Raw genomic sequence first — 20051 nt, forward strand, 5'->3', positions numbered from 1 at the left:
CTAGTTTTCTTTTAACGTTAAAATCGACAAGTATTTCAGGAATTGTTTGTCAGTACGGCTCGACTCACACTGGATTTGTGAAGTTAATGCTGTCATATTATTATTATTATATTCTATATTTGGGATTGAGATTTTTTTTATCTTAGAATAATGCCTAATATTTTGTTTACACAACAATTATTGAAACAGATCCCTTACTTTTATTTTTTTAAATTAGTATTACAGGACATTTCAGAGTTCAAAAACAACATGCTCCCACGCTCTTTGTCAGATATCAATCATAACTATCATGTTGATTGAGTTCTCTACGAGCAGCGACTACTTAACGTCGACACTTTCGTCATCTGTCTCTCAAATCTTTCATCCAATCTGTATCAAATTACAGATTAACTTTCCCATCATGTAAAGATTCCTAACGCGTGTAGCCAGCATACCACTAAGTGCAAAATGTCAACCCTTATCCCTCAAATAAATATAACTGTGTTTACAGTGATGCTGACATTTGATATCGTTTACAACTGATTGAAGGAGCTCTTGTAAACACTCAGGGTGACATCTTATCGGATTCTGCTGGATTGACAAACAGCTACACTTGGCCACCGAGCTTCCCTCATACTATTTTTGACTTTTACAGACCAAAAATGTAAAATACAAAGTTATCTCGCTGCTCTGCAGATTAGATTGTCAGGTTAACACAACCTGCCTTTAGAAATGATTGTCCCCCCCCCCAAAAAACTCTCCGTAATATCCCTCATCATTGCAAGACACCTTTTGACTGTGACCACTGTGAAGCTCCGTTCTCACCAAACGCAACGCAAATGTTACTTCACCTAAAAGCGGGCGTAAAAACAGTTACCGTTTCCACCATCCAGCATGGAAATAACCACTAGTTCTGCTTTATACTTGTGTGAATTTCACATACATCGGAACATCAAACTCCATGGTGTCTGGGTTCATAATATTATCCGTAGTCCCACAACAGCATCTGAATGACGGCCGCTATCAGCGCTACTTTAGCAGTTCGATTCAGCGACGGCGGTGACGAGGGGCGGAGCTTCTCAACGCTGATTGTCTTACACCACGCAAATTTTACCCAAGTTGAAATATTTCAACCTGCGCGAAGGCGTCTGTGCATTGACTTTGCTTGTAATCTACTCGCGCGTCAAATTTGCGACGCGTTTGCTGTGATCGCAGCGTAAGTCCTTCATGACCCGTGTTGCATACACAGAAGGACTTTGGCACGAGAGTATAAGGAAATCAGAGATAACTGTAGTAAACAAGCTATTGACTTTCAAACACGACAAGTACTTTTCTGATACTGCAGTCGTATTGTTTCCAAGACATGCTAACTGTTCATTCTCACCATATTGTATTCAAGTTGTCGCAGTGATTTCATCTCATTGACAATATGAGGTAGAGCTCCACATCAAACATTGTAGCCCCCGAGCACACCTGGTAGACCCACTGTTGAAATAATAGCTTCCCACAACACCCCGTTCCTAGCGCTTAAACTAACCACACAGCGCTAGCATTAGCTAAACTGCTGCTGTGCTACAGAGTCCCAGGGTGGAAACCAAATAATTTCTCACATCTTCACAGAGCAAGCATCTTCAAGGAGACACGGAAACAGAATGAAATGGAGAAAAATAGCGAGTATAAGAAAATGAAGGTCATTTTTTTTATGGTTTTCATACACACCGTAATCACAAAAGTAACTGAGTAACTGTTTTCAAACTATTAGCAGAGTTTGTCTTCAGGAAAAAGATTGTTCTCTTTTTTTTTTAAATATTTTGTTGCACATTAGTACAGTATTGTTATCTAAATAGCACTAGCTGCGCTTAACATTTAGAGATCACAAATACTCCCACTGGGATCATTGCTTTTTATCATAATCAGTGACATCTTAATACAATCAGGGTTTTTTTTTCTTCCTTTTTTTTCACAGCTGGCTTGCAAATATACAACTTTTTTTGGCACAATAACAAAAAATGGCAGTAAATGCCGTTATTGTCACTACTATAAGCACAACAACAACAACGCGGGGCCGTAGAGGGACTGAGGGTGTTGCAGTGATTAGTACCAAGGGTGTTCCTCTGCCTCATTCCAACACCCAAGGGAGCCAACGGAGCAAGAAATGTGTTTCAGTTTACTACAAAGGTGACAGCCACAAGAGAAAGGCCATTTGTATCAAACTTGAGCTTGAATACTTTGAAAGAAAAGTAATCTAATATTGAATATGTTTGTTTCTATTGCACTTTCACAAACTTCTCCAATTTAAATATTTCCAAAGTGGCTTGAACTGCGTCTCCTAATCTTATGCCAGTGTTTGTACTGGAGGCAATCTGTAACGGAGAAAGCAATTTAATTAAACTTGAACATGTTTATTTTGATTAAATTCTAGCTACATTGTTTTGTACTGTTTTCACAAGTCAACATTGTTTAAGCAGTGACATTACCTGAGCACCCAACGGCAATGCAGGAACAATCCTGCTCGCGCACGTTTGACTGAACGCAGCCGTTGGCTATTGCCTTTGACAAGCAGCTCTGACAGATCAGCATTCAAATTCAAAGATTTAAATTTGTTCTTGTTTTCTTTTCATTTGACTCCCACCACTTGCCTTCCCCACATTATTCCAGATGAGAGGTGTGTGAAAGTTACTGGGAGACCACCCAAGACTCTCCTCATGAATTATTTAACGAATGAAATGTGAATTCATCATGGCAGGATAAGTGATTATACAGCTATATATAGAGTGTTTTGTCACTCAAGTCTTGCTTACAGGCAATACATGACACTTACATTAGGGCTGGGGAAAGTGTTTGTGTGTCAGTCATTACTTTACTTTGGAGGACACTCAAAGGCTTTGTGACATGCAAGTACTACAGAGTGTGTGTCACTTCTTAAATGCAGCTTGTGCGGACCCATTTACACTTGATAAAAGAGAAGATTACAACATGGTAGCATCTCATCAATAATGATATACATGAGTTTTGCCAGTTTGTACAGTTATTATTTATTGATTTATTATGTTTTAGATTAAGGCTTTTGTATGTCTTATTCCATGACGGATAGCACGCCAGGCTCTGGTAAGAGACTGTGTGTTTTCCATAAATGATGCATGCTGGGAAAACATAGGCAGAGACAGTGTTTCCCTTTCATCAATTTGTTTAATTTGAATGCCTAGATGTCGGCCATATTACCAGTATTTTATTGCTCCTCCCTTTACACTACGATGAAAATAAATGCACTGCATTAATTGTATGAGGTCATCAGCAGATACGTGACAAAGCAAGCGGATGGTATTTTTATTTTACCTCATTACCATCAGCATATCTACATCGCCAGCAGAGGTAACAATACACTGGACAATGTTCACACACATATTTTTGGTTCAGTACTCAGGGCATGAGTACCTCACTCTATAACTGAATATTAGACTTCTATACAAACAGACCTCAGGCAGTGAAGATTGGCAGCCCCACCGCCTTTACACCGGAGACCCCCAGGGCTGTATGCTGTTCACACTGTACACCCCCAGACTGCTCCTCCCTCCAGGAAGAGAACTCTGCTGTGAGGTTTGCAGATGACACTACCGTCATCAGACAGCTCAGAAGCAATGACGAAACTTCATATCGAGAGGAAATCAACACTCATGCAGAATAGTGCTCAGAGAACAACCTACTGCTGAACTTCATTAAAACCTGGGAGCGGATTGTTTATTTTGGAGGCAAAGACACAAACACACACACCTGGAGCAAGTAAAGAGTTTCTGTGAATCACCGTCGCAAACAACACGAATTGGTCATCTCCATTTTGGTGAAGAAAGCTAAAACATAGCAGTGTTTCTCAAGGATCTTAAAGAAGGCAAAATACCAACTCCAATTTCTTGTAAACTTTTACAGCGGCGCAATTGAAAGCATCCTGACTGGAAACATTACTAACTGGCATTGGATGTGCACGGCACAGGACAGGAAGGCTACAGTGGGTAATAAAAAACACCCAGGACATGATTGGTACCCATCTATCAAACTTCAAAGATATTGGGGAGACGAGGTGCCTCCAAAGAGCCCGGAGGATATTAAAAGACATTACCCCCCACAGACACAGCCTGTTTACCAAGCCGCCGTCTGGCAGGGGACACAGCCTTGTAACGATGATATCAAATATATCAGTCGGGCTCCAGTCACAATATGACAGCGTCCGACACTCAGCATACATATAGGTGACAAAGGTAAGAACAGGGATATCCGGCTGAATCGCAAAAATTCTTAAGGCTATTAAAAGTCACGACACATGTATAATCAATCATACCCGTTCTGAATAACTATGGAAGTTTTAATATATTAACACATAACTGCCAGCAATATGTTCCACCATTTATAGCTGTAGCACATGTCTCCTCTTTAGACGTCTTCATGGCTGATCAGGGGAAAGCAGGAATGCATCAGGGGGGTAAATGTGATGGCAAACAATTTCACTGATATTCAAAACACAATGTGAGTGTTAGGAAACACATCCCACAGTGTTTGAAATGAATGTGAACAGCATGAAGCAACATAAATGCAATATTGACAGAGGCATTGCAGGCAAGTATCAGCAGGGCGGCCATTTATTTTTCTTTTACCACCTGCTGTATCTTTTATTTTTATTTTTTTTGCTGTTCGACAACAACTGAATCCCGTGACCTGGTCAATATCAAATAAAGCTTTGTAATCTTTGAATGGACCATAATCCCAAGGGAGAGCCATATTGGATGGTTGATAACAGCAAGCTATAAAAACTCACTCAAACGTCTGCTTTTGATTTGTCATCAGGGAGTTCATTAACCCCACTGCAGCAACATCATTAACATTACCAACACCACACACCTGTCATACCTGAGACTAAGCTGTGCACTAAAGTAATATCAGATCAGGGAAGTTGAGAGGAATTAACTGTGGAACCATTTGTTTGTTTCCCCAGTTTTTCATATATATCAGCAGTGGTAGCCGAGCTTCCTATCTGCTTTAGCAAAGCTAAAGATATGCATCTTCTTCTACTATCTACCATGTTTTATGGCTGCGCACTCTTACAAAAATGTAATCGTGAACTTGAGCTGTTCATCACATCAGAAAAGACATTGAGAATTTGTGTTATCTTGCATACTGCTGGACACATCAGTCGCACAATGAATCCATTGACGTCAGTCAAAGCACCAAAGTGTTTCACCTAACTGTGTTTGAAAAGCAAAATAATCCTACTTGTGTTTTTTAAAGCTTTCCATTTTTTCTTCTTCTCGAAATGACTAAGACTTTAAGAGAGAGACAATTCAGCAAGCAGATATCAAGCGCTGATATTAAGGACTACATTGTCTTTTCCGAGGCGCGACAAGCTGAGGAATTGAAAGGAGTTTAATGGCATTGAGCTGCGAGGTCAGAGGCCAGATCTCTTGATTGGGTGAGGAGAGAGAAAACCAAAGAGGAGGGAGAGAGGGGAAGACAAAGAGGGAGACACAGAGGAACAAGCACTACATGCGCAGGAAAAAATAATAGCACGAGAGAGGAGATTTGAAACAAGAAGTTGTGAATCCATTTTGATTTAGAGGAAGAAATGGAGAGATGTCTTTCAGATATTTGTACACGATTTCCTGCCAAGTGTGCTGAAATACTGTTGGGACGTCACGGAGATCCATGGGTATGTTGGAGCTGCATGTGTTCCTTTCTACCGATGTCATGAATAATTTCTATAATTTCTGAGTTATCTGTTATTTCGGGCACAAAGTACTTCTTGCCTCGTGGTCTCTCGTGAGTGTGCTGAAGACGTTGTGTGCAGAATGTTAATAAACAAATGACAACTCTGGTTAATAAATTCTTAAAGCGTGCACAAAATGTTACAGTATCGGGCTCAAAATGAATATGGTATTCCTTTTCAATGCGTGAGATGTTGTCCTCTTGTAATACTGAAAAACATCCTCTCAGCACTGTACTTGGTCGACGCTCATGCACTTTTGGCAATATGAAGCATGATGCTTTCATTATGCTGCAGTAATACTGTTTGTTGTTTTCTGAATTGTTGCTCCAGGCATGTATGCAGTCAGCAGTACTTGTCCTCCTTTATTATAGCTGATTGTTGATATGGTTGCCTTATTTAGGGGAGGGGAGCGGGGGGTTGTTTTTACCATGCAGCACTTTTTATTTATTTTTTTAGGGCTTCTGCTTTATATGCGGTATGGTATCTTTAGTTTATGGAAATATGTGAGTATAGGCCAGAAAGAGGTTTGTGGGTGGAGGGGTAAAGGGGTTTGCCAGTCACCTTTAACTGCCCTGGCGGTTGAGTCATAGCAGCACTCAGACCTGATGTAGGATGTCCAGACGTGGAGCGGTTGGGGGGGAGGGAGGCTGGAGGGCTCTCACGAGCCCACACAACGTGTTAACGGCTGCTGCAGATGCATTTTAATCAGTCCACACACAATTTATCTCACGAGGCTTTTCGGTTCAAAGGCAGAGAGGGAAGAAATTCACTCGAGGTTCTGCTTACCCTTTTAAAATTGCTCTTTAGACGTGAGGCAGTATAAAAAAAGACACTCTCGGTCAGTGAAACTATAAGAGATCAGTGACCGACATTTTGAGGCAGTCCTGCTGGTTGTGCAGGTTTATGATGAAGTCATTAAAGGCACGAAAAGATTAAGGAAAGGAGTCTAAAGGCGCTTCAGCTTTCTTCACTTCCTGTGTGACTCTTATCCTTTCTTTGCCCGTGACTGGCAGCAGTCTGCTACGATTTTTGAAGCCGTTCCTCCACACCTGCAGCACAGGTTCAGGCCTCTTTGTTGGCATGTGTGCGCACACACTGCCGGTTGTACCCATGAGCAAAACATAGCATCCCTCGCAGCTTCAGGGGCGCTGTTGTGGGCTAATCTCTCTGTGGAGGCAGCAGGTGGAAATAAAAAAGAAAACCCCTCCAGGCATCACTGACTTATCACTGCATTGCCTGAAATGTGAAATGAAAAGTGTCCAACCTGAATCACTCTGTGTGCTGGTTGTTCATTGGAGCTTCTTAGATGTGCGACTGTAGTTACGTCTCAATCGTTGGTGATTTGATATTATAACCAATCGATAATATACACACACTCGCATATAAATACTCGTATGACGGGATTCAGGTCTCTGATGCGGTTATTGATTTTTGAAGATAGAGTAACCTAATGAGCTGTGTTATAGTTAGTGTTTGTGTTCCAGAATACATGTTACATATAATAGATATTATCAGTCTAAGTGGTGGTCAGGGTCCAGATGGTGAAATATCTGTTTTCATCATCTAAGAATACTGCTGGGGAGTAGCATGATTAATGAGTGTTGGGATTTCGCTGCATGGACTGAGGTGGAATATTAATGTTCTGGGTATTTCCAACGACGGAGATCTTTATCGGCTTCTTGTTGTATTGCGGCTGATGAAGGTGGCCATGTGGAAGCATCCAAGTTATACATGTAAATGTCTATTATTCAAATCTTGTTTTGTTCATTATAACTATTTACTTCGTGTTGAGTCGGTTCAGTAATGTTGATACTAGGAAGCTAAAAAAATCTATCAGTAAATATAGATTTTGCGCATTAAAGGGCCAGTGCAGCATTCAGGGTGCTGTATATAGGCAGAACTGGAATATAATGTTGATAAGTATGTTTACTTAACAAATGAAATACCAGGCAGTTGTAAAAATGTGAAGAAAATGTAAGAAATGATAACATGGGGTTAGTTAAAAGTCGATTCAGATGAATTGCTGGCTGTTTCTCTTATTTCGGCTCAGAGGAAAACCAATGTTCCACATCTTCTAGAAAACACATTTGCAATGTATCCTTTGGGTCATTTGCATGACCTATTTGGACTATTTCCCCTTGTTAATTTGAGATTACGTTTCTGTGCCGAATTTCCCAGTCGTAGTGAAGGAACAAAGACTTCCCACTGGAGAGCAGTCTGACCTGTTTAAGTGGTACCATGAAGCACAATAACAATACCTCGATATCAATATAAAGGTGCATTAATGTTGATATTGTATGAGCCTAATGGGAGTCGTCTCTCATAGCTAGACCTATCTCCACACTGCTGTGTCAGCACCCATTATCATTCTGCTGTGGAGGAACCAATCACCATCTTCCAGGGCCGCACTAAGCACACATTGTACCATATAAAGCAGATACAGTAGCCAATAGCAGGCGTCTAGCCGCTCTCCATCCAGTGAGTCAGACTAAATGGGAGTGGAGAATGGGTGTCATTTTAACTGGGAAAAATACACCACATTAAAACTCTTAATATGAAACACATTGCTCTCTAATGAACTGACAAATTCGTTGATTTTTTTCCTTTTTCACTTGTCACTTTGTAAATGTAATAAAATGACAGCGCTCTGTTCTCCAGACCTCATTAATTCTTCTCATGTTGTCAGTTGTATTTTTATCCGCGTACATTTAATTACCAAGTTTAGTTACCTTTTTATATTATTTCTCACCAGCTCCTTCTTATCTCCAAATAATTTGTAATAGCTATTAAGCATAAGATTAACTCTCTTCTATGAGAGGCTTTTCTCGCCGGATGAATGGAGATCTGTCTTTTTGATGCGGCCGTTTCGGCTCCTTCCCAAACCGAGGCTTATCAGATACAGAAAAGAGCAACTGACTAAATCTACTATGTTTATCTCTAATTAACACTTATTAATTGAGCTTTGACTTCGCACTGCAAGCCAAGCAGAAGGGCAATTTGTGCACAGAAGCCTATTATTGCCCCCGGGTTGTTGATCCTCCCCGTTAAGGGCTCGAGGTCCCAAAACCCTCGTCTTGTGACTCCAACCATCTTGCAGTTGCAGTGTGTGTGTGTGTGTGTGTGTGTGTGTGTGTGTGTGCAGTGTGTGTATGTGTAAACAAATCATACAGCTGTTTGATATACTGATTTTGATTTGTGAATCCGGCTGTAAAAACAGAACAATTACCAACGCGTTTTTTTTGCTGTTTTGAATTTCTCACTCTACCGTTAGAAGCACTGTCGTCTTCTCCGGTGAACAATTTGTGTTTGGACAAATGAATGGGGGCTTGTGTAATCGTATTCAGGTCACATCCTGAGGAGACTTTCTGTTGCGCGAGAAGTCAGATTGGCGGTGCTTTAGTATTTAAGTACAGTGTCATCTGCATATTGGCAGTCTCACTGTAAAGCATTAGTGCACTTTACAAAGAGCCATTCAGTCACGGATAAGGTAAAGAACATCATAGTGGCTTCCCTTCATCCCATTATGATCCCATTTGATTACTCACAATGCTCTTTTGAAAAGGTGGGTTGATTACACACTCTGACTGTGAGCTAACCCGCAAGTTAATAACAGCTCTCCTTCAGGGTAGCATCATTATAAGATATAAGCCTCATTAAAATAAAATGATGATTTAATAACTTTGCCTTACAATGACCCTTGCGAGGGTTTACTGTTATTTTTTTTAGTTATCCAGGAAATTAAGACATCAAACACTGCTTGTGCATGTCTTCTGCTGTTTTCAGAAAGCAGTATTAACTATCTCTTGACCACAAAGACTGTAATTGCCCAGTAGGGAAAAGATTATATACTTCATAGTGCTCACACTTACCATGCAGACGTCAAAAGTTTCTTCTTCTTTTTTGCCTGACTTGAATAGATTTTCAGATTGCTGTGTAGACGTAGGTTTTCCTTCCTTTTTTTACCCTCCTTTCTGGCAATTTCTAAAAGAGTTGCTTTTATTATCCGTTGCTCAATATAACCAATTACAGTACGATGAGTTGGGGCCATCGACGGCAGGGCAGCCATGTCAGATGCTAATGTACAAGAGAGCTTGCCATATAACTGCTGTACTCGGTGTGTAGCGCATTCTCCCTCCGCATGATTACACATAATGTCGCTTTCATTATTGCTTTATTCCTCACACATCCCCCGTTTCTCCGTGGCTTTGACCGAGTTCTGAAAGTTAATTCTCCTCCTTTTCCTGCCTTTTCAAAGTGGCTCTTCCTTCGAAAACCATCCTCCAAGTCAAAATTTAAAAAAATTTGACACAATGATTATGCTTTTTAAGGCGTGTTGATAATTGCCGGGTAAAGAAAGCAACTGTCTCCCACCATCCACCATAAGCGCGGGGAGGCTTTTCTCTGTGAAGAGGAATCACATTATGTGCAATGATCAGTGCCTGGGGGCCACATGAAACAGTCTGAAAACCTTTCCAGAGGAGATAGAGGCAGGCCAATTTCACAAGTGGCTTTTTATTGGTTGATTGCACAGAGGCCAAGTTGTTATCTAAATCCTCAAACTACTTGAGCAAAATAAGAAGTGCCTTTTGAGTGTTCAGGGTGTTCAAACTCACCCCCTCAGATGAAAGCCAAGGCGAAATGTTTACAACCAATGGTATGCCGGGATTATGGCTTAAGAGAGTAAGCGTAAACAGGACGCGGTTACAAAGGCGACCAGTGACGAACGGTGTCATTGCTGGTGCGGAACAGCATTATGCCAACTTTGAGTTTCGTGTGCTCTCTTGCACCGTCTGCTTATGTAATCGTTTAACGGATGAACAAGTTTAATGTCCCTACAGCCCGCATTCAAATACATTCAAAACACATGAGTTTTATAAAGCACTTGAAGAGGACCAATAACTCATACGCAGTTGAACTGGGGTTTCAAGACAGTCCGTGTATTTGCATCCGATCACATTCAGTCAGACTTCAGACCCTTTGTTGTCAAGATCAACAAGCATCCCTCATGTACAGTCAGGTCTAGCATTCAGAGATTTGATTTTGCATAATTGTATTCACTTCATACTGGAGCTGTTGGGGTAATTAGTTGGTAAATGATTTGAAATGAACATAGATAGTAGGTGTCCACTCTGCCCGGCAGCGGGAGAGATACTGATGCGCAAACTGACCCCGTGATAGCTTGATTTAATTTGTTCTGATTAAAATGACCATGTTTCTGTGGAGTTTCTGGCTGCAGTAACTCAGAGGAGCTTAAAGGGAAGAGTTTACTGGAGGACCACGGCTGTGTGCCGTACTGTCTCTGAAATCACCAAACCCAATGCGAAGAAATGGAGCGAAGTAAAAGAATGCTGCAGGATGTGTGAACTCAGACTCATGATCGTTTTATCCCCATGTATGAAAACCGGCGAATAAATAATTGTCAGCCTTTCCTTTTGGAAATCATGTATACAAGTTTCATGTCCAGACAGCCAATCCAACTTAAACACTTAGGACGTATCATTATTTTTAAGCAATTTTGATATTTCATTCGCTGTATTTTTGCACAGCCATAGGTTTTATAGTAGGAACATATTAAAGATGAATAAGGCATAAGCACAGTAATTCACCACCCTTTTAAACGACTATGCTATCGACTTAACCTTTAAATCTCACATCCACAGTCACATACTGTTCTCACCGCCTTTCATACTGTAGATCCTATCTATCTATCTATCTATCTATCTATATATATATATATATATATATATATATATATATATATATATATATATATATATATATATATTAGTATAATACAATGTGTTCTTTTTGTGGAAACTACACCTAACTCTGCACATACATCATCCTTCTGCACAGTGACGCTCACACATCCAAGTAAAGTAACAATAACATCAGCACATTTCTTATAATGATGAATTGTTGCCCGAGCAATGTGTCACGTAAAAATACCCAGACACAAAATAGTACATGCCAATTAGGGGAGGTACACACATACACACACACACACACACACACACACACACACACACACACAAGACAATAAAAAAGTGAGCAAGAGGAAAGACATGGAGAGGTTGTGCAAAAGAAAGATACTGAGACAGAATATCAGCAATGACCCTGCGGACAATATCCGTTGGCTGCCTGGGGAGCGATCGCTATCTCCTGTATACAGGAGCTCGCCTCTCCAATCCTGGCTGATAAATCCTCTTGTAGGGTTCACAAAAGTGCCGAGGTCAATGCTACACAAAGCTTTATCAGTTTGACAAAAAATGGAGACAATATACCTGTAATTAATGTGAATATTTAGTGTAAGGAAGTAGTATGGGCCTTTTTTGTTTGTTTGTTGGTGGAATCTTGACTAAAAGCATGTGCAGGGCTGTGTTTTGCCACTAACGATGGGCCATCATCCATACTCCTCCTCTAACTATTTAGCCCCAGGCTGTGGCATCATGGGATGGAAGAGCCTCGCATGTTTTCAGCGATTCATATGGAATTTAATTTGCGGTGGGAAAAGGAAACTGTGCGTAATAAAAATGAGCCAAGACGAATATGCTCTCATATATTTGCCATAATGGAGCACGTCGTACCTTATTGGCCTGGAGTATTATGTAAGTTTGAGATACATATCGGGCCACTTGTGTAGATATGCTTGGGATGGTTGCACAGGCGACCTCAGCACCCTTGCGTAATGGCGGTTCACTACGTTTTGCTGAGTCAGACGCCATTAGTTGTTCTTCTCCCCCTCCTAGGGTCCCACCCTGCACTAATGTGGGTCAGGGGCCACATTATAGAAACACCTTCACCGTGCAGTCTTATCTCGAAGTGCGTTGCAGGATTCCTGCTGTCACTGGGAGCTTACAGAGTATTGACAGGAAATGGAAATGTTGAGGACCATGTTGTGGTAAAAAATGTACACGCTAATATGACGGCTCGTAGCGCACGCTTGCATCTAGTTATGCAACGCACAGATGCCATCGTATCGTCGCAACACATGCTCAAAAGGAGACTTAACATTGGGTTATGTCAGCATACATACTACCCGCCAAGCGCGTATATTACAAGAATATTAATATTAATTTCAAGTTTTTTTAAATCTAATAATGGTGTCTACAATTTATGTATAGTCGGCATATCATTTTCTCTTTCTACTGCGACTACTACGTTCTACTAATTACTTCACCCAAACTGAAAGTAGGCTTATTCTTGTTAAATAAATGAACTACATATGTTTCACAGTGTGACATTAACATATATTCATCAATGTGAACAACATACATGGCTGTTCTTAGTATTCCCAGCTGTGAAGCGAGACGCTTGATGTATTACATATTATACAATTGTTTTGGGACTGTAGTATATGACGGGGTACTGAGATCTCTCTTTGTGGAGAGGCTGGTTGTCTTGGCTTCTATCTGATTGCTGAACATCACACATCCTTTCTGCTACACTCTTACCTTGATCTCACGTCGTCTGCATTGTGCCGGTTATCCATATTAATCAGAGACGTTTACAGAAATGCAGGCTACACTGCTGAAAGGATTTTTTTTTTTCTCCCTTCAAGGCCAAAAAAAGCCATGGTAAAATCAAAAGTGTTTTTGTGAGAGAAAAAATATATTCATGAATATGTTAAGGTAGTGGTTCTCAAAGTGTGGGGTGCGACCCTCTAGTGGGGCTCGGAGGTATCACAGGTAGGGTGCGGGCGCCACGGGGAGGGGGGGAGGTGGGGGTGCAATGAATCAGTACAAAGATAAGACAAGACACATTCATGTTCCCAGTCAAATCATCGGGGACGAAAGACATTTTTAAATAATCAATAATCCATCCACCCAGTAGTGAGATGTACTCGCACACAGACATCAGCCGTACGTGACACAATAATTAGGATTTTTTTTGCAGAAGTTGCCTAACTCTGTGCATTATTTGCTCCTGCGTGGGACACACTCCAGATGCTCCTGCATCATGGCGCTCTCAGTCAGCGGTGCTCAGGTGAAGGGGTCACATTACAGGCTCACCCTTACTGTGATTACACAGTGTTACAAAGACACCCAATCATTATACTGATTAGAAACCCTCTTAGTAAAGCATTGAATCATATGGTGCTGCAATTTATGTGGACTGCGTGTGTGTGTGTGTGTGTCACAATCAGCCATGTGTATCAAGAACTATTTTGTGCAATGTTAGAGAAAGTAATTGTATTGTTTTAATCACTAAACATCACAGTGATCTCGTAGGATTGGGTGTCGTTTACGTGTTTTTCAATTTGAGACGACACTGAAGTAAAATGTAACTAACCATTACATGGAAAACCATACTGCCTGGATTTCATACAAACTGTATTAAGATTTGGTACCCAACAATTTTCAATACTTTGATTGTAATAACAGAATTTGGTTGGATATTTTAAAAAAAAATTGGATTTGAACGCTGCATTTTCTGAAAATCCAAAGAAAGTAACGTTCCCATATTGGTTCACAAAATGGAAGATGGCAACAACCAAAGCACTAATAGTTATTTGAGAACCCTAACCCTCAGGCAATTAGTATGGTAATGTGAACATTGAGCATTATATGGAAAGGGACTGCTTTTAATGCAGGGAGTGAGGATTTAGCTCTGCATTACCAATAAACTGCACAAAAAAGCCGTTGAACACTGAAACGGGCCAAGTCGGCAGCCACAGAGAGCCAGACATATGGTGCCCACCAACCATCACATTATAGCTTCATAGAAAGTGGAGCAAGGGGGAGGTAGAGACACTGAAAAGGAAAATAATTTGCATATCAATAACTGATACAAATGCCAACACACGATGCGTAAATGCCATAAATGCACACACATTTTTATAAGATAAAAACAATATACGGTGCATCTAGATCACCATCTAGATGCACTGTATAACAGAAATGTTTAAGATCATATCAATGTTTTTCTATAGATGGGTAAGCCATCATATTATCGTTGTACCACAAGCCGTATGCATATTCAAAGCCTGGGGAGAAATTCTGATTATTCCCCTCCTGATTTAAATTTAGCACAGGCCATGAAACACCAAATGAAGCAGAAATGGTTTGCAATCTTTGCAACCTCTCACCTAGTCTGTTTATGGCAAGCCGTGCATTCATTTTGTATATGCTCAGCGTTGTGTTATTTTGTTACATGCATGAGCAGGTGCTCATGTAATATATGTACATGAGGAGGAAAAACAGCATAGCAAATATTATTTAGGTGAACCGCAACAAGTCAGATATTTCTCATCTAATGTATCTATGGACACCTGCAGCAATCACTTGAAATGTAAAAAGCTATCACAATATTTTTGACTATAAAAGTACAGCCAGTAGACATAATAATTATTTCTTATAAATGTTATACGCATGATTATGTTGTGTTAAACACGCTGTACTGTAGCGGCCTCACACAAACAAGACATGGTTGTGCAAAGTGGATGTTGAAATGAATCAGGAGTAAAACATTGGCATGACAATATTGTAAATTAATAGATTTTTCCTTCACTTTTAAATTACTTATAAGGTGTAATATATATCAGGCAGGCTGACTCTTTTTTTCCATTGGATTTATTTGAATGGATTTGGAACAATTACCATAATAATTGATTTTTACATCCACCATTTGTTTGCATATTGTTTGAATTAGTTTTCTAAATTGGATTTAAAAATATCCAATGTCAGACCTTTTGTTTATTGGCTTTTGAGACCTTTGTGGTAATTGTTGATGCCCTCCGACCATTTTTTTGTTTTTTTGTTGATTGAATCTGGTCACACTTGTCCATGAACCGCATAAACTGCCAAGTATTTTTTAATGATTGATTTCTTTCATTCTTCCACTTTAGCATGTTTGGAATTGTTTCTTCTGGGAGAGAGGAAGCATTATGTGTTGTAATAATGTCAGACAGAGACTGGTATTATGTGTGAATATACAAACAACATCTACTGGAGATGCAACATGTTTGCACAGTCACACTGATATCATCTAACAAAAGGGATACAACGACACATGTATAATTGGATTTTGGTGAAAATCTGAATATGTACCAACACTCACCAGGGAATCATTTTAACCAGCACGGTCGCGCCTTGATCAGTGTCCCATGGGTGCAAGGAGAACAAAACGAGCAAACATATTTAACAGGAAAAACCAAGAAAAGGATGTTCTTTAATTCAAAGACAAAAACATGTGCAAACAAAATATGGAGTGGAGCAGTTCAGCCTGTATTTGAATAAGTAACAAGATGGGAAGAGGCTGGAAGGAATGTGATATGTGTGCAGCGAGGTCTATCCAATTATACTACACAATACTAGTAAAGGCACCTGAGGCTATTTTGCTCTTTACCAGTCCTGTCAAGTTATTTGTAATATTACCCCAAATTACTACCAAAGCCACCACGAGGCCCATCCTGAGTGACTAACCTCTCCATTTCTCTCTCTGTTCTTTCCCTCTCTCGTGCAGAACCGTGACAGAATGGTCGACTGTATGAGCAAAGCCATGCTGCACACGGTCGTCTCATGCTGGCAACCATTCCTGGGACTGGCCCTCGTGGCTGTCTTTGTGGGTTCCACCCTGGGATGTCCCTCGCGTTGCGAGTGTTCAGCGCAGACTAAGGCAGTTGTCTGTCACCGCAAGCGCATGCCCAGCATCCCGGATGGCATCCCGACCGAGACCAGGATCCTGGACCTCAGTAAGAACAAGCTGACAATGATCAATCCTGATGACTTTTTTGTCTTTCCTGGGCTCGAGGAACTCGACCTCAGTGGAAATATTATCAGTTATGTTGAGCCTGGAGCTTTTAACGCCCTTTTTACCATGCACTCACTCAGTCTCAAGAGCAATCGTATCAAGCTTATTCCTCTGGGCGTCTTCACAGGCTTAGCAAATCTCACTCGACTGGATATAAGTGACAACAAGATTGTCATCCTACTGGATTACATGTTCCAGGACCTGCACAATCTAAAGTTTTTGGAAGTGGGTGACAATGATCTTGTTTACATTTCTCACCGTGCATTCAGTGGACTTTTAAGCCTGGAGATGCTAACCTTAGAAAGATGCAACCTTACAGTTGTACCTACTGAGGCCCTTTCCCACCTGCATAACCTGGTCAGCCTCCACCTACGATACCTCAGCATCGGCACTTTGCATCCTTACTCGTTCAAAAAGCTGTTCCGGCTGCGGCATTTAGAAATTGATAACTGGCATTCACTCGACCATGTGCCGGCCAACACCCTGCACGGCCTGAACCTGACCGCTCTGTTCATAACCAACACCAACTTATCCTCCTTCCCTTACCAAGCCCTGAAGCATCTGCCCTACCTGACACACCTCAACCTGTCCTTCAACCGCATCAGGCACATTGAAGGCGGGATGCTGATGGAACTGGTACGGCTTCAAGAGCTCCATCTCGTTGGAACTCAGTTAACTGCCATTGAACCGTATGCCTTCCAGGGCCTGCGGGGGCTCAAAGTCCTCAATGTCTCACACAATCGACTGGACACACTGGAGAAGGGTGTTTTTCAGTCCCCAGAGGCTCTGGAGGTTCTTCTGATTGACAACAACCCCTTGGTGTGCGACTGTCGTCTCATGTGGATCCTACAGAAAAGGCCCTCCATCTTCTTTGGGGAATTGCAGCCAGAGTGCAGCACACCTGAAGGTATTCGTGGCAGGCCTTTTAAAGAGTTTAAGGAGACTCTCCTGTCTTATTACGTGACATGTACCAAGCCAAAAATCCGTGAGAACAAAACACAAACGATCACTGTGGACGAGGGCCAGCGGGCGATGTTGCGCTGCAGTGCTGAGGGAACCCCAAGGCCCATGGTGTCCTGGTTGTCCCCACGTCGACGAGTTCTGACAAGTCGGAGCCATGGAAGAGTTACCGTCCACAACAATGGTACACTGGAGATCAAGTCAGCAGAGGTGCAAGACGGCGGTGTGTACCTTTGCCTTGCCTCCAACAGTGCTGGGAATGACACCCTGATGACTTCACTGGCGGTGAAAAGCCTGGGATCACTGTATGCTAACAGGACCCAGTACTACACAGATCCCAGCAATACCACTGCCAACAGCACGGCCGGTGTGACCCTCGGTTTAGACCTAAAGACTATTTTAGTGTCAACTGCCATGGGTTGTTTCACATTCCTGGGAGTGGTCTTGTTTTGTTTCCTGCTTCTTTTCGTTTGGAGCAGAGGGAAAGGAAAACATAAAAACAACATAGATGTTGAATATGTGCCTCGTTCAAAGTCTAACGGCACTAACGTTGACTCCGCAGAGGGACAAGCTGGTCCTCGTCGTTTTAACATGAAAATGATGTGACTTCTTTTATAGATCCAAGATTCTGGATTGTGGAAATGCCCAAAGTACTATGTATTTTTTTGAAAATCAGACTACTGAACTTCCCACTGCTTCAGGGAGAGTGGTAGTGAAAACATTTGGGGCATCATAACAAGATGAGCAGTATCTTAAATCACTGGATCTTGACATTATGCTTGAATATACTGTGTTTCGAATACCGAAAGTCATAGTAGGACTTCCTCTTACATGATTGCCAGCGGGCGACTTCTTCAACATGGATAAAGAGTGAATACTGTTGCGGCTATGTGGACCTGGAGGAGATCTGTGTCATTTATCAGCTTTTTGAAGTTTATATGCCCAAAAAAAGAACACTCCAGTTTTGGGTTGGATCTACAGACTTGGCTGAACCATGTACAGTACAAATTTGTAACTAAGCTATTAACCTACCTTGTTTAGTCTTGCGCCATGCTTATTCACTGAACACATCAATGAAACAGACCATCATTTCCTATGTTCAATACTTTGCATATGTGTACCTAATGCTTCATTATGGACATGTATATTCATTCAAAAGAACAATTCATAGCAATATCCATGGGATACATTAGCCAAAATTGGTATACCCCATATGTTCAGCAAGATCTTTCTTCAGACTTTTGAAGTTTTCATGGATTCAGGAAGGGCTTCTATGGGTGATAATTTGTCCCCACTCCCCCATTGACTCCTAGATATGAATAAATATATATTATTTATCAATGAAAAAATGATGAAATGAAGAAAAAAGATTTTATTTATGAAAAATGTTGAGCATTTTACAAAAATCTGTCCTCAAACACTGTTCACTTGGATTAACATAACGGTGACCCAGTATTGCTCAAAGTACCTACATGAACCACCTTTTTGTCCTATTTTTGTCTCTTTTGATTACTTTAACTGTACCTTTGCTGGTTGGCAAAATACATGTGTCAATTTTACTACAGTGACATTTGCATAATTTTCCCCAGTAGGAAATTTGGACTTTGTTGTGGTAGTTCCTCATTTTGTTGTTGAATCATTTAGATTGTGAACACTTCAAAGTAAAAGTTTAAAAAAAAAATGTATGTGAAATAAATGAAGATGTATTTGTACCAATGAGTCTGACTATATGACTAATACCTAATGAACTCTTCTTCTCTTCAGCCTCAATGATGGACGGCACAATTCTCTTTTGACTAAACAAAGTTATGCAACAACATGCAACAGTGACATCAGGAATGTGTACTTTATTCATGAACTTGTGAGCAAGTCTTGAAGTTTTCAGAAACACACATACAAATTGTGACATCCGTTACAACATGACAGTAAAAAAAAAGATATGTTATTACTTACAAATGTCTTACTTAAGAATACCAATAAATTAAAGGATTCTAACATGTTCCAGTTTTGCACAGCTGGAATATTATTAATATAACAGTAATGTGTTAGAAAACAGTCCCACTATAGTTGAACTTTAATATTATGTATATAATAATCTGGACAATCACATGACAGTACAGTATCTACATAGTAAATCGTCAAACATTACTGCTGTACTGTTTACATTTATTGAAGTCACTGCTGGATTACAAACATCTCTGCCAATGCATTTCAATGAACTAAGCCTACAAAGGGAACTGCTCCAGTAAAACTGCAAATTATGCTCCAAAACAAGAACAAAATTCATTCAAGAAGCATTAAATTGTTCTTATGTATGCATGAATGTATGCTTTATTCAGTAATTGCCTCTCATGAACTATAGTGAACCACCCACTAGTTCTGACTCGCATAGTGTGTACAGGCCAGCATTAGTTTTGCACATTACATTTTAGTTTTCTCAACAACAAAAAACGTTAAAATCGAAAGAAAAAGTCATATATCCTTTCAAATGTTTTCAATTTAGTTACGCTATGTTCTCTGTATCCCTTGTGCAGTTCCTGAAACGGCAAGAGTTGGTGAGTGAAAGAACACCCAAATTAGGTGCTGGTCATGACAGTGTTGCCTTTTA

General features: G+C 40.6%; 1 protein-coding gene across 3 annotated transcripts in view; it reads left to right on the forward strand.

The window, feature by feature from the left end:
* The window catches only part of lingo2 (leucine rich repeat and Ig domain containing 2), a 200079-nt gene extending 180941 nt beyond the window's left edge, over positions 1–19138 (forward strand). For all 3 annotated transcript variants that reach the window (XM_068595438.1, XM_068595437.1, XM_068595439.1), the window contains one exon: positions 16196–19138. In XM_068595438.1, coding sequence (XP_068451539.1) covers positions 16208–18049 — 1842 coding nt within the window. In that variant the 5' untranslated portion in view covers positions 16196–16207 and the 3' untranslated portion in view covers positions 18050–19138. The remainder of the gene's footprint in view (positions 1–16195) is intronic.
* Positions 19139–20051: the final 913 nt, after the last annotated feature.

Source organism: Clinocottus analis, unplaced genomic scaffold (assembly GCF_023055335.1).
Source record: "Clinocottus analis isolate CAN_PGR_092001 unplaced genomic scaffold, fCliAna1.0.p SCAF_10, whole genome shotgun sequence".
NCBI classification, from domain to species: domain Eukaryota; kingdom Metazoa; phylum Chordata; class Actinopteri; order Perciformes; family Cottidae; genus Clinocottus; species Clinocottus analis.